Consider the following 16,379-nt stretch of genomic DNA (forward strand, 5'->3'; position numbering starts at 1 on the left):
TTTTGGGACACCACCACCTACATAATAAGGATCGTAGGGGCGCATCTCGTCGAGGACACCCACAATTCTAGTGGGCCAATATTCTTCCTCCAGCGTCACTTATCCGGCAAGGTATATGGACCCCATCATAAACCAGCTCCAGACCACACAAAAATTCCCAACATACAAGTGCCTCCAATAAGGACAATTCAACAAGAATCCAGCCTATAAGTATCATACCCATTTCCTTTTATTTATCCCAAATGTTATTATCTGTATTTTGATATTTTTAACCTGTAATAATTGTGTACACGTTTTATACCTGTTGAGTGGACATATTCCACTATATATTGTGTAAAAAAAAAGATTGTAATTTTATACCATACCATATTGATCCAACTGTTTTAGCGCTCCACATTTTGCTTTTTTCTATATATTCTATATAGGGGTTTGACGCCCACTAGAGGAGCTGCTTGACAAACCACCCTATTAGGCGCCTGTCTACTACTAGCCTCAGGCTATTAGTCATCTTTCTGCACATCTGTCCATAGCCATGGCCTTATTTCTTGCGGCTAGAACTGAATTTCTGTCATAGCCACGCTCAATAAATTTAGACACCATAAACTCCATCTGTACTTCTGCATCCACATCAGAGCTACAAATTCTCCTCACTCGCAAGAATTGCCAATAAGGCAAACCATACTTCAGCGATTTAGGATGGAAACTATTCGCACAAGTATGGTGTTCCGATCAGTTGCCTTAGTAAAAAGATCGGTGGAAATAACTCCCTCTTGCACTGTAACTTTAATATTAAGGAAGTCAACTGCAGTAGGGTGGATGCTATAAGTAAATTTACTGGGGCTATTTGACAGATTATGCATCTGTAGATGTTTCTCAAGCTCATCAACCGGTCCCGACCAAATTATGAATAAATCATTGATGAACCTGGCGTACGCTTTGATGTTGTCACGTACCCCAGGGACATCAAGAAAAATCTCTCGTTCTGCCTGCAGCATATAGGCATTAGCGTACGATGGGGCCACATTGGACCCCATCGCACAGCCCGACAGCTGCAGGTAGAACTCACCATCATAAATAAAGTAGTTATGTGTTAGTATTAACTGCAATAGCTCTAACCCAAGTTCAATGGGGGGACCGCAATACAATGGATATCTCTCAAGAGCCTGCCAACCGTACATAAACCATCACTGTTAGGAATTATAGTATATAGGCTGGTGATATCCAAACTAACCAACATACTATCACAAGACACAGTCCACACATCAGCCAACAAGTTTAAGAAGGCAGTAGTGTCCCGTATATGTCCAGGACTGTTATGTCCAGGACTGTTAACAACACATGGCTGGATTAATGCATCAAGATACACCGAAAGGGCTTGGAATAGGGACTTCCTAGCCGATATTATCGGCCGTCCCGGCGGCCCCACCAAGTTCTTGTGCACCTTAGGTAATGTATAAAGTATTGCCACCATCGGATCTTTTGGTAATAGGGCATCAAATAACTTCTGGTCAATGCTTCCAGATGCAACAGCCAACGATAAGATATCCTGTAATTCCCTCTTGAACTGATTTGTTGGATCACATGACAATGTACAATAGACATAAGTACCAGCAAGTTGGCGTAATATTTCTTTCTTATACTGTCCGTTGTCTTGAACAGTGATTTGGCGGATTGTGTTGCTCCCACTGTCGAATATATATCGACTCTGATGCCATTCAATCCCAGTGTAGGGAAATGTATAACAAGCAACCAACAGAAGGCACTCTGGAGTTTTTCTGACGACTGTACGGTGGCAGCCCAGTGGGTAACAATAAGGAAGCAGCACAAGTCAAATGTGTCTAATATATATATATTTACATTTGCAGCTCACCTAATCAAGCTCGATAGTTATGCAAGGTCTCATTTAAACCTTTTTATAGACTTTCATATGGGGCCTGATTCTGGTTCACTTGCAACTTGGGGGGGGGGGGGGGGGGGCAGATGTAACATGTGAAGAGAGAGTTGGATTTGGGTGGGGTTTGTAATTCAAACTGATTTCTATATTGCAGTGTAAAAATAAAGCAGCCAATATTTCCTCTGCACAGAAAAAAAATAACACCCAAATTTAACTCCCTCTGCATATTACATCTGCCCACCTGCAATGCACATGGTTTTGTCCATTAGAGAGAGAACTTGCTTTTGCAAGTGAACCAGAATCAGGCCAATGATGTCTAAAGGCCCCCATACACTATGCGATTTTGGGACGATTTCATCCGATTTCGGCACTTTGTGCCGATAATCGGATGAAATCGGCCCAAAATCGTAGGTATGTGACATTTGATCCGATCCGATGCGCGGTCCCGTGCGCATCGGACCGGATCAGGGAGGTCGGACGGTCTGTACATACGATCACGTCCGACCTCCCTGTATGCATATGCCTGCCACCTCACAGGCATATGCATACAGACACCGGGGGAGTAGTGGGGGCGGCCAGCGGCAGCGGTGGTGGGGACGGGCGGCGTGTGCGGTGAGCGCAGTGTACTTACACATAGCAGCAGCGGCGGGGACGGGACGCGCAGTGGCGGCTATTATATTTTTTAAATACTTGTCAAATGACCGGCCGCTCTCTGATTGGCCGGAGAGCTCTCAGCCAATCAGAGAGCGGCCGGTCATTTGACAAGTATTTTAAAAATATAATAGCCGCCACTGCGCGTCCCGTCCCCGCCGCTGCTGCTATGTGTAAGTACACTGCGCTCACCGCAAACGCCGCCCGCTGCCGCTGACCGCCCCCCGCCCCCACTACCGCCGCTGGCCGCCCCCACCACCGCTGCCCGTCCCCACTACTGCCGCTGCCCGCCCCCACTACTGCTCACCGCCCTGCAGCTCCCCGGGTTTTTTTTTACATGGGATAAATCGCATGCGATTTATCCCATGTAAAAATGGCACATCAAGTGCCAAATTGTATGTGAGCCTCCCGGGGAGCTGCCGGGCGGCTCGCAGGTAAATTGGGTCCGACTTGTCCCTAGGACAAGTCAGCCTAATGTATGGGGGCCTTAAGTTTCTATACAAATCAAATAATTTAATTTTTAAAATTAAAAATGTTGATTTTCTCAGCAACCAATTATTTTAGATTTTTTAACAAATATCAAAAATTGTTCATGATGTTGTTATATGTGTATGGACCTTTAGATGTGGGTGTGGTGTGTTTTGTATGTGAGCCCATACTGGGGAGCTGCCAGGGAAATCAGGTCTGGCTTGTCCTAGGGACAAGTCGTCCTAGTGTGTGGGGGGCTTTATTATAGAAAATGATAGTTGGCATTGTTAACAAATGTACAGTTTAAAACATACATAGACTTTCTTGCAAAGGTGGTTTGCAACCAATCATTCGACTACCATATGGGGGACTGTGTGTCTTGACGTGGGACTGCAGTAATCAAAAACCTTACTTTGAGTAAGAATTTGATGAAAATGTTCCACATTCCATTAATGGATATTTTGTTGACATCACTTTAAAAATGATGCAGAAATCAACATCTGAGTTTATAAATGTATTTTGGCACAAACTTGCTATGCTGATTCCCCACGAGTTTGTGGCAAAAAAAAACCCAGGGGCTGATTTTGACACAACCATAGGGGCTGAATGCTTCTCCTTTCCTGATTTTTGGGGTTTGCAAAAGCACATTTATACGCATGTGCAAACCCTAGGGGCAAATGGCTGCGACATGTTTCACACTGGCCGGGCCGTTCGCTTCAGAGGGGGCAGGCTGGAGCACAGGAACGCCCAGCATTTTATTGGCGTCTCCATAAAAATGCTGCGTGTTCCCCTAGGAATGGTGTGGCTTTGACGTCAGTGAAAAATCTATAGATTGTCAGTAACCGTCGAATGATTGCTCTCCCCTTCGGCTGCATGGGAGAGGATGTGTTCCAGTGCACATCATCTCGCATCCTAGTGAGGGGATTGGTGGGGGAGGGGGGGGGTGCTTACCTGTCCGAATATACGTAGCCTAGCTAACAGGTCTGAGTGAGGTCCAAAAGTGAATTCACCATTAAAGAAAATCTTAAAGATTTGAAATGTTGTCATGCAGAATAAGGCCCAGAGCTATCATTAGACCAGTGCTTAAGCCAGGGCTTCCCAATCTTTTTCTAATCACGGCACCCTAGAGTATCAGAATTTTTCCAAGGCACCCCTAGGCCCCAAAAAATATATATCAAATGAACTAGATTGTGTTTATATGTGCTTCTTAGGTTCAGTTATGTGGTAAAGGGCAGGATTTGGTTCTGATTGGTCACATTTTATGATTGGCAGCCACCAGCACTGGTTTTGTCCAGAAATAATTGATCATAAATAATTTGAATTGGTCCTGGACCACCAACCCGAGGCACCCCTGCAAGTGTCCCGAGGCACCCCAGGGAGCCTAGCGCACAGTTTGGGAACCACTGGATTAAGCTATAGTTCTCACATTTGTGGTGAATTATGAGGGAAATGCAAAAACCGAGCTTCTTAGCTATGCTGTTATTTACCCCTTTGTGTGGCAATGTTGCTGTAAGAGATCCTCAAAATATCCACACAAAAAAAGAACAGTCACTGTGAGCAACGCTGGCATTTTTAATGGATATTTTGAGGATCTCTCACATAAACGTTGGCACTCAAAGGGTTAAGACTGTCTAGAACACAACACAGTGGCAGTCTGCTGCTTCCAGAGGAAACTCATAGGGCAATATTCAATGCCGATTTTCAGCATGTGCAGCGAATCCTTTTTAGGATTCGCTGCACATTCGCCGCGTTCCGGAGGGCTGGAGCATTCGCTGCCATCCCTCCCTCCCTGTTGCCCTATTCAACTCCGCAGGGGTTCGCTGCCCCTGAAGGCGAATTTTAACTCCTGCAGCATCCGGGGGACAGCGGCAGGCAGGGAGATGGAAGTCTCCCTGCCTGTGCCGGAATGTGTGTGGGGGGAAGGAGCAGCTTCCTCCCCCCGGAGAGTTGGCAGGGGACGCGGGCAGGGAGCCGCAGCACTGCTCGTGCATATGTAATGAGCGGAAGCAGTGTGGGGTGAATCCATCAAGCATATGCCCTTTCTAAAATGGCAATACTAAAAACAAATAAAGCCTTCAGCCAGTTTCAACCCATCAAGTACCAAGATCTGTAGTAAGCATTCTTAAAATATGTGAAATCACTGTTAAAGTCTTACTGTCATTGTACATAATTATATACAGTAACAAATGGATTGTTTTAAGGAAATACATTAAAAGTACTCAGCAGGCCTAGATGGTCCTAATTTTCATTATCTTAACAAATAGTCCAAAGTGAAACCTATTGTAGCCGTGATCCTAAAATTAAACCTTTATTAACATCTGTATGAACAATAATTTAGATAAAAAAAACTAAAACGTTTGAGTTCATTTTTTTTCCAGTTTTTATGGAAATAAACTGCTGCCTTATGTATATGCTAAAGCCTGTAAAAAGAGGTTTAAAATGAGACCTTGTTAAACTCTCTAGATCAATTGCAGTTTGTTTTGTTAAAACATTGAACTTAAAGGTATATAACTTTAAAACCAGTGTACTTAAAAGCTTAAGATTTGGAAGCTATCTTTACTTCTAAAGGCCTGAACACACGGTGTGATGGGTGTTCCATGCTGAGCGATGTGCTGAAGCATGGATCAATCAGCACACATCACTGGCACACATGTGATGCACCAGCGTTGTGTGCAGACAAGATCTTGTCAGGTGATGGCGATGTGCAGGACCACGCATAGTCATCACTGGGGGTATACACACAGGCCGATATGGGCTGAATTTCTAAGCAATCCAGTCAGATCTCTTAGAAATAGACCTGAAATCGCCACGTGTGTACAGGACTTAGGCATCAATTAATATACCACATTTAATTACAGTCTGAAATGTTCAGTTTGAAACCGTGTTGATTTGCTGTGGAATAGCCTGGGGCGTAAATGTATAGTCAATATTGGTGGTTATCATGAAAAGCTTTAAACATGGTGCATTTGCTTACAGTAACAGCTATGAGCAACACACAATTTGGTACATTGATAGGTAGCTGTTGGAACAATGCCTTATTTGCATTAAAGGCAAACCAGAAAGGTCAGTGTACACAAGACATCTTTTCAAATGCTGCTTTATTTCAATAAGTTTTCACTTAGTCATCAGGAATTGGTGATGAGAGTGGGAAACCCCTTTGAAATGTTAAAATTCTGAACTTTTTTTTTTGTTTTTAAAGAAACTGCGCTTCTTTGTTACCTAGTAAATAAACCGGCACTGTATGTAAATTATTCAGTGTGATGACCGGTCACACCTGATATTGCCTAGCCATTATTAACAAGATGAGCATAGTATATCTGCCATTTTTGTATTCTGAACACAAATGTTGCACCTGTGTTAGTGTATATTAAATTCTATGCATGTTCAGGTGACTTTTCCCATGTACTGTACATCTTATCTCTACAATGCACAACTATAAAAATGCTTTAGAACGAACAATTTATTTCTTTGATAACTGTGTTGTGGAGTTTAAACTCTTCTAATGATCCAGCTTTGATGTGCAAGACATATGATAGCTGTAGAGTCGGAGCTCTGTCCTCCTCCCACCAACATGCTGTCTGTTTTGGTTGCTATTGCAACTGGGATGCTAAACAGTGATTGGCTGAGATGAATACTGTAGCAGTAACCAGGACTTCAATAAAATGCATGTTTAAACAGTGAAGAAACACCTACATTTTCAACATGACATGACTCATCACTTGGTTTATTGTGAAGCCTTGAAAATGTCACCAGCAAGGGTTTTAAATGCAACTGAGCTATCATTTTCACATTGTTGGCTTGTTTAATCATTTAGTAAGCTAGGGTGAATTGTTGCCTAACACATACACTTTTTCATTGTGCCTCCCACACAAAGGTGTTTTATAATAACAGTTTCTCAGATGTAGTTGTCGCATATTAAGCACAATTGGGCTATCTGCATATACACAAAAGTCATGGGGGTGCTCTTATGTTATATTAAAACAGTTGAAAACCCTGTGAACGGATTTTCAAGAAACTGTTCTACATAGATAATATACTTTTGCAAAATAAAAAAAGGTAAAGGCCCCCATACATTAGGCCGACTACCTGATTTCCCCTGGAGGGGGAAATGTGCCAAGTTTTGCATGTGATAAATTTATCACATGGGGCTGCAGGCAGAGGGAGCTGGGAGCCGGGTGGAGATGTTTGCCTAGAGGTGGGCAGGGGGAGCCAAGAGCCCAGCTGCAACCCCCTCTCAGCCAATCATTGGCGGCTCATTCAATTTTATGGAGTTTTTTTGTTTAAATTCGCCCACCACCCGGTTCACCCGTCCCCCGCTGCACGGTTCTGCATTTGCCCAGGCAGTGCAGCATGGGGGGGCATTTACCTGATCGACGGTCTCTGAATATACGCAGCCGAGCGATCAGTTATGAATCAGGCCCCAAAAACAGAAATGCACTAAATAAAATGGCCCCTGCTCCAGTCCTTGGAATTTAAACCCAGACCATTATTTTAATAGCCTTTTATAATGAAAGATTTTCAGAAAAGTCTTTTGTCTCCTCAAATTCTCTTGCTCTTTGGGAAAATAGCTCAGTGTCTATGCACTACTTTAATGACAGATATATCTATCAGAGATTTTGGCAAAGTTTTTTGAATTGAAGATCTCCTAGTGTGTATGGGCCTTTAAGGCGGCCTGGGCACGCCCCTTTTGTGACATCGTCGGCCCGGGACCGCCCACAAGTGTGACTTTGTAAATATAAACTGGTGGACAATGGTGCCAATAATATATACTTGGTTGACCTGTGCCAGCCATGTATACGTTGCCACCATAAAAAATATACATTGGTGGGTAGTGGTGCCAGTAATATATACATTGCTGGCCTGTTCTGGCGATGATGCAGGAGCGCACATCATCTCTAGCGGTCCATTGCTGAGGCATACACACTGGTCGATTTTTAGCGCAAAATCTGTGAAAACGGGCCTTAAGCATTCCTCTCCTCTGGTTCAGTGGTTTCCAAATGTTTTTGAAACACTGCACACCTATACCCTTTTCACATGGCTTAGCCAAGTCTGGCACTTTTGCATTGAATCCGGGTCGCCAATTATACAGAGGGTGACCCGGGTTTAACCCTTCTTATAACCTGGGTCAAATTGCCGGGTTGGTCGACCTGGGTTATAAACTTGGTACTTTCATACCACACCTTGACCTGCGTTCACATGTCAGCAACACGGTTCTTACCACCCCAAGCCAAAAATTTGTAATTGAGAAATTCAGCATAAAATAATAAATTTAAGTAAATTGTGTTTCTGTACTGTATTCATTCTATCTGTTAAGCGGCTTGAGTCCTATTGGAGAAAGAGCGCTAATAAATAAAATGATTATTATATGTCATCCTTCATTTCAGTTATGTGTGGGGGACAGTAAGGGAAAGCAAGTTTCCCAAAGCACCCCAAAGTGCCACATTATCAAGTTGAGAACCAGTGTGCTAGTTTATTCTGGGAGCATTGTTCTTTTGATAGTTGTAAAGCCAATGAATATGATCCTGTTTATTTTGGTCTTGGAAACCAGGTCGGCAGCAGACAGCATTCACAGTATAGGATGCCATTCATATTACAATTCAGCTGCACACAATACTTTTCCAAAGAGTAAACATTTACTGTATGTCATTGTGTGTGTGTGTGTGTGTGTGTGTGTGTGTGTATATATATATATATATATATATATATATATATATAGTCCAGTTGAATTGATCGCACTCTCACTTATGGAAACTGTAGTATCAGTGGGGTGCACATAGGGGGTACAGATCCAAGTCCATTCCTCCACATATAGAAAATTCTCCCAATTGGGAATGCACACTCTCCACAATATCAAAGAGAACACACTTTGATAAAATCAAATCGTGGTTTTATTTTCATTTGGAGATATCCATTATTCATTTGCCATAATTGCAGAAGCCCCGACGTTTCGGTCCCACATCTGGACCTTTATCAAGGAGCCTGAAAATCACATAAGGCCAATCACTACAAGTGAAGTGCAAAATGTGCTTTCAAAATTTACAATATAACATCCTTTATAATAACAAAAAAGTTCTAAGCCATGTACTTACAAAGGCAAAATCGTTCAGCTTAAGCAGCAGCACACATCAGGCAGATCAGCGTGGTTCAGGTACACCAACCATACCTGTGACTGCCCAGGCCCGGACTTATATACCCTGATATCGGAAGTCACATGTGTAGCTAATTCCCGCCGTTTTCGCGGGTGACGCCGCACTTCCGGAAACGAGTTACCGGAAGTGTGCAACCAGTTAGAGTAAAGGACCACAGCGCTGTATTCCCGTATAGCCCGCGATACCGGATATCCGGTATTTGGAACGCATCTTAATGCCGGCTGTTAGCCAGAAGTAGGAAGTAGGCGGAACACAGAGAGCAGTCATTGACGCGCATGTAGATGACACGCATCTCAGACTTAGGCTTGTGACTATGGCAACAGTGGATTATGATGCTAACAACGCATGAGTCTTTGGGCTAAATGCATGATATATGGGTAGTGACTTATGGTATCAAGGGTAACGCCGGGGACCTGCTGTTACCGATGCCATCGGACTGTTGTTGGAAATAAATCCAACGCAGTTGCTGTACAAAACATTTACCATAGAGCATAATTAATATATACAAAAAAAAATTTCTTTATATATAATATAATAATTGTAGACAACCTATTACATATGCGTCATTAATTTATATACACTGAGTCCATTGGCATCGAGCAGGACAATTTGAATAGAACAAGCGATGTGACAAAAAATTAGTGAAAACACGTGAAAAAATAGAAAAAATAAATAAAAATAAAAAAAGAAATAAGGAAGTGCAAACCTGCAAAAATATCTGTATTTGTCACACACACATATATATACATATATATATATATATATATATACAAATATCTCACACATATTCATACATATACACATATATACACACATATATATATATATCTCATATAGTGCTATCTAATGCACCCATTGGTATAAACGCCGTGATCCATCATAAGTGTTAAATACATGAAATTATATATATATACACCGAAATATTTAGCCTTTGTAAGTACATGGCTTAGAACTTTTTTGTTATTATAAAGGATGTTATATTGTAAATTTTGAAAGCACATTTTGCACTTCACTTGTAGTGATTGGCCTTATGTGATTTTCAGGCTCCTTGATAAAGGTCCAGATGTGGGACCGAAACGTCGGGGCTTCTGCAATTATGGCAAATGAATAATGGATATCTCCAAATGAAAATAAAACCACGATTTGATTTTATCAAAGTGTGTTCTCTTTGATATTGTGGAGAGTGTGCATTCCCAATTGGGAGAATTTTCTATATATATATATATATATATATATATATATATATATATATATATATATATATATATATATATTCACTGTGTCCCTTGGAGGGACTTATCTGCACCGCAGTTTCTGGGGAGCACTCCCTAAAATAAAACCCAGCACTGTGTCCCCGGGTCCGGACGGCGCCGCTGATCTGTGTAATAGCCGCTGCCTGGCCCTGCAGGGCTATTACACAGCGGCTATTACACAGATCAGCGGCTAAAAATTTTCGGATTTGCCAGTCTGCACACTGGATCAAACCCCGTAAAATTGTCGGGAGTGCCACTGAAGGGGTTAAGGGCTAGGTCTGGGAAGTAAGAGGGAAATTTCTATTCTACTTCACATGGGATGTGGCTATGGGCAACCAATCAGAATCTACTAATTTATTAAGTGCCATTGCAGCGTTTAACCTCCAGTAAAGGTGCTGAGTCTCATCCCCTTTGCTTGTCTGAATCTGCACAAAAGTGCTCGCTACCCTATGGGATTAATATGCTGTAAAGTGCTGCTATTGCTGCACTGATTCAGCCTGGCACATGACTTAAGGTGCATGCACACGGTTAGCATTACTGCCTCACAGCGTTGAGGTGAAGGGATCGATTCCCACCATGGCCCTAAATGTGTGGAGTTTGTATATTCTCCCCGTGTTTGCACGAGTTTCCTCTGTGTACTCCGGTTTCCTCCCACAATCCAAAAATATACTGGTAGGATAATTGTCTCCCAATAAAATTAACCCTGGGCTGGATCTGGGATTGTGGTGTGAAAAGGATATTATTGACAATAAAACCATGTGTGAAAGTAAACTGTGTTTATTTCATACCTGCTTTAATGGGAAATACCTTGTATTATCTCCAGCAAAGAAATTAAAACAATTAGGCCTAGGAGCTCTAGTGCTTCCTACTGGGTGCTGTGAATGAACCACTATAAAGACAATGTCTTAAAATAACTTTACCACTCCTAACTTAAAGTCAAACATAAAAAAATAAATCCACTAAATACCATGCCATAATACTGATTTGTTGATCTATAAAATAAACTTGTATAAACAATGAGTTCACTAAGTTGCAGATACAAGTCTGTAAATGTATCTATAAGAATGCCATTTGTCTGCTAATGCATAAATGACCACACTGGCATCAGAGGAAGCGTTCGAGTTCCTTGTTCTTATATGTAACATGCCTAAAATCAATAATACATCTTTCCACCCAGGTGATGATCTTCGCAAAAATGAAATGTTGAAATCCTAAACTTATATTTATTTATACTCAAGATTAACATTTTCTATTTTAATTATCTTCTTAAAAGCTAACATGTCTGCAGCATTTTCATAATCAAAGTCTGTAGGATCTGGTCCCTATGGAGAAATCAGTATCAGAGTAATTGTGCTCTGCCTAATACAATTCCTTTTAAAGGTTTAATTCATTTTAAAATAGAAAATCCTTTCCTCACAATTAGCTGTGCTTACAGGTATAGTCTGTCCAATAGCAGACAGTTTTGCTAAACTAGGAACATTATTTGAGCTCAGACGTATGTATGTATCTAGATTTTTGTAGGATTCTAGTTCAAACCATTTTATGGTAACTGGCCATTCAGTTAACTCAGTTCATGCCTTAAGATTGCAGGACTTCCATATTCTGAATACATTTGTTTCAAATGATACAATAGGCCAAGCATATCAGATAAGGAGTATCAGATGATGATCTGAGTAATAGCTGGCTGAACACAGATCAAATTGAGGGGATCAGTGGAAAAGAGGAACATGCCACCTTTGTTCTGCCATCATGTGGATTCTGCCATATAGTGCCTACTCCACTAACTTCTAAACATCGCTATCATCGCTGGGGGAAAGCCGCTCAGTGCATATACACTGAGCGGCTTTCCCCCTGTCCGGCGCCATCAGCGGGGGGAGGGTGGTAATACCAGCAGATGAGCGGCTTTCCCGGTGATGATGCAGGCGCTCACTGCTCATCGCCGGGCCATACACACTGGGCTGCTTTCAGCTGAATGCTGCTCAAACTTGCTGTTTCAGCATCTTTCAGCTCAAAGTCACCCAGTGTATATGGGTCTTAACATAGTGGAATCTGCCTATTTCCCAAAATCAAACAAGTAGTATGTTGTTTAAAAGCTAAATACGCACATAACTTGTAAATGTTTGACATATTATGACTTATGGATTATATTGATAACCTCACAATATTCTACTTTATATCAAGAATGGCCATGAATTTGAAATTCTATTTATTTTATGGGAAATTTGCTTATGAGTTTTTTTTCTGTTTATTACTAGGTGTTTGTCCACAATGAACACATATGCTGTTAGAGTGAAAACATGGTTGTTCTCTACATGGCATGTTAAAGTTCCTGATCCATGGTTAGAAGCTTGCATTAACTGGATTCAAGAAGAAAACGGCAGTGGTTCTCTGTCCCAGGCTGAAATCAATAAACAGGTTTTTGAGCAATGGCTACTTACGGACTTACGAGACTTGGAACATCCAGTGTTGCCATCTGGTATTTTAGAATCTTTGAAATTTGAACTAAATGGTTATTATGCTATACAGTTAGATTCTTTAGTTGACGTGAGCCTACCTGCATACTCACAGCTTCAAAGTTTAAGAGGAAGAGGCAATGGAAATGAACATGTTACTGCTACAACACAAGCATCTCAACAGCCATGGGAATCAAAGCCATCTCGTATGCTCATGCTGCAGTTAACAGATGGAACTCAAAATATACAAGGAATGGAATACCAGTCTGTACAAGTACTTCATTGTGGACTTGCACCAGGGACCAAAATCTTGCTGCAGGGTACCATATCTTCTCGTCTAGGTGTCCTTCTCCTTAAACCCGAAAACGTCAAAGTTATTGGAGGTGAAGTGGAAGCTCTTGTAGAGGAGTATGCACAACATAAAGTTCTTTCAAGGCTAATCGGGATGGAAGAAAATCCTATGCCGCAGAGGACACCTGCTCAAAGTCAAGTTACTGGAATGCCACAGGATGCAATAGGCCAAGCATTAGGATTATCAGATGACGATCTGTTAGCAAGTCTTGATGAGAATGATGAGTTGACAGTAAACAATGACACAGTTCCTGAAAGTGGATATTATAGTAGAAGTGACAATTTGAGTTCTAATTCAAGTGTTTCATACTTAGACCACCCTCAAGCCCAAGTGTCAAGGATTAGACATGGTCAATTTCCAAATTCAAATGAACCTGCTCAAGTTTATGCAAGAGATGATTTGGAGGAAGTATATGATTTAGATGACGATTTGTTTTTGGAGGAAGAAATTCAGAGAGAATTAGAGGAAATGTCAATGGACCAAGTTGAGATTGTAAACCAAGATCAGAATTCATCTACAGGAATTTCAGCTTCTACAGCTAATACTTCCCATGCTTTCTCTACTAGTTTGACTTCAATAAATAATTTTTTCTCAGATGACCTAAGTAGTCCACCATTCACTTATTTGTCAGCTGTGTTATCTAACAAAAATGACACAATAAAATATGTGAAGCTGAAATCCTTTATTGTAACTCTCACTGGAAATCTCACCAGCAGCAGCGGGATCTGGTGTATAAAAGCCAAAATATCTGATGGAACAGGTTACCTGGATGTGGAATTCAGCAATGATGTTCTTACAAGGCTTATAGGGTTTTCAGTACCTGAAATGAAAACCCTTAAAAGGGATCCTAGCCAGCAGAAGAAACTTATGAGCGGCCTTGAAAAGTGTCAGAGGGAACTTACTGACTTCTCTGGATTAATGAACATTACATACAACCCTAAAACGTCTGAAGCAAGTGTTATTGGTTTGCAGGATGTTAGTGACGAAACAAGACTATCTTTAAGCAGGCGTTCAAATACGCATTAGTTGCAAGTGCCCTCTCATTCCTATCTTTATAAAATAGCTATTTGTGCAAATGGGATTACATTGCTGTCGGCAATGAAAATTTTGCAAAGGATTATGGGTACTGCCAGTGCATATAAAATGCTTTCAGTAGCTTGATTACTATTGTCAACACAACAGAGCCTGCCTTCCTGGTTCCTCATACTGCTTGTCAACATTTTGTTATCAATGAGTACAAATATAAATAAGCATTTAAGATATTTGAGGTAAAGGATTGTCTGTAGCCCTACTGAATGACACTGCACGACACTCAGCTGTAAATGTTAATGTACAGATGAACATACACTCATTTGTATAGAAAAATGAACTAGCCGAGTGAAACATACTGAGTATTTTCCAGGTGTATAGGGACTTTTATATTTCTATTTGAATGTTATTAAGGTTTTTACATTGTGCCTGGTGCACTGTGTAAGTATAAATTGTGAAGTTGTTATGCAGACTCCATTACAATAATTTTCTCCTCTCATAAGCATCCACAAATCCCAAAAATGGTATCCAATCCCTGGGCCAACAATGTCTAGGTAGACAGTCACTAGGTCGACCACTAAATGATACCTGAAAATGGTCGACATACCATAGGTCGACATTGACAGAAGGTCAACACAAGCTCAAGGTCGACAGGAGTTTTTCATGTTTTTGTTTAGAACAACTTGGTTCATACTTTACTATCCAAGTTTGCATAAAGTGTGCCGACCAGCGAGGCACTGTGCCCTAAGCATGGCGAGGGTAACGGTACACTTGTGTGTCCATGACATATTTCAACAAAAATGTGTAAAACTCGTGTCCACCATATCCTTGTCAACCTTAAGCTTGTGTCGACCTCTGGTATATTGACCATTTTCAGGTGTTGACCTGGTCACTGTCGCCCATTAGTGGTCGACCTAGTGACCTAGACATTGTCAATCCTCTATACCATAACCCACAAAAAATGTCAGTTTTTCTGTGGTGTTAAGCAAAACGTGAACAACTTTTTTGAAAGATTCTTTCTCTAAAATATATGTTTAGGTTTTCATACATTTCAGGTGTTCTACCTTAAGACTATACACAACCCATTTTCAATTGCACTTGTGAAACCCCATGTAATCTTTTAATCAAATGTTGTGTAATGTTTTGTCTGATTTTTTCCTTCACATTTTCTAAGTTACAAAATAACCCTATTCTCAGGAGAAGATAACTTTCTGAGTATAGTAAAGCAAAGTATTCACTATTCATTTTAAATTGTGCAGATTCCTGTAAATAGGATTTTAATCCTTCAATTCATCATTTTGTACTCTTTTTTTTTTTTTTGTCTTTCTGCTGGTTTGACTTATTAAAGTACATTTTGTAGTATTTTGCCGTGTGTTGACTAATATGCTTATTACTGGTTATTTTTATAAAATGTATTCAAGTACTTTGTGCAGTATTTGTTATTTTTTTTGGCTAGTTGTTTATTCCTGCTTTTATTTATTTTAGGTGACATTCATTTTTAGGTTATGTTTCACCCTAATGTTTTAGGCAGATGAGGGCTAAATAGTTGGTGTACTACAACAGTTCAGGAGGCGCCAAAATGTATTGGGATGATTGTACTGGGATTTACTTAGACATCAATGTTTTCCTGGCTGCCAAATGGACTGTTTATTACAAGATAAGGGCAGAATTCAACTGCACGGCGAGCGCATGGCAGTGAATCCTGTTTTGGATTCACTTTGTGCTTGCCTTGATTCCCCCTTCTCCATTGTTAGCCGCCAGCTGCTGCTGGGACTGCACTGCAGACACACATATTAAAGCCAGGCTGGGCTGTGGACGGAGCTCTGAGGAAGTCACCAAATGACAGAGGCGGAGAAATGTGTTAGAGACACTTACAGTTGCTCACTCTGGTACCAGCTCTTTTCTTTGTGTTTGTGGACAGCAGCGCCTCTTGTTTTAACACCCTAATAAGGCAGAACTGGAAGTGCTAACCAGGCCGGGGAATAACCTCTTTCATGCTATCCAGGTGGCCACCTGTCTATCCACAAGTATGTTTGTGTGAGGATTCTAACATCTCCATTGAGAAGGAGTGGTTAATATACCAAACAATACTAACTACTGATTTCTCACTGACTCTACATAAACTACGCT

General features: G+C 41.1%; 1 protein-coding gene across 2 annotated transcripts in view; it reads left to right on the forward strand.

Annotated features, from left to right (window-relative positions):
* The window catches only part of RMI1 (RecQ mediated genome instability 1), a 24,323-nt gene extending 8,712 nt beyond the window's left edge, over positions 1 to 15,611 (forward strand). For both annotated transcript variants that reach the window (XM_083186303.1, XM_083186299.1), the window contains exon 2: positions 12,671 to 15,611. In XM_083186303.1, coding sequence (XP_083042429.1) covers positions 12,684 to 14,246 — 1,563 coding nt within the window. In that variant the 5' untranslated portion in view covers positions 12,671 to 12,683 and the 3' untranslated portion in view covers positions 14,247 to 15,611. The remainder of the gene's footprint in view (positions 1 to 12,670) is intronic.
* The last annotated feature ends 768 nt before the right edge of the window (positions 15,612 to 16,379 follow it).

This window comes from Crinia signifera, chromosome 1 (genome assembly GCF_055691185.1).
Source record: "Crinia signifera chromosome 1, ASM5569118v1, whole genome shotgun sequence".
Taxonomy (NCBI): Eukaryota; Metazoa; Chordata; class Amphibia; order Anura; family Myobatrachidae; genus Crinia; species Crinia signifera.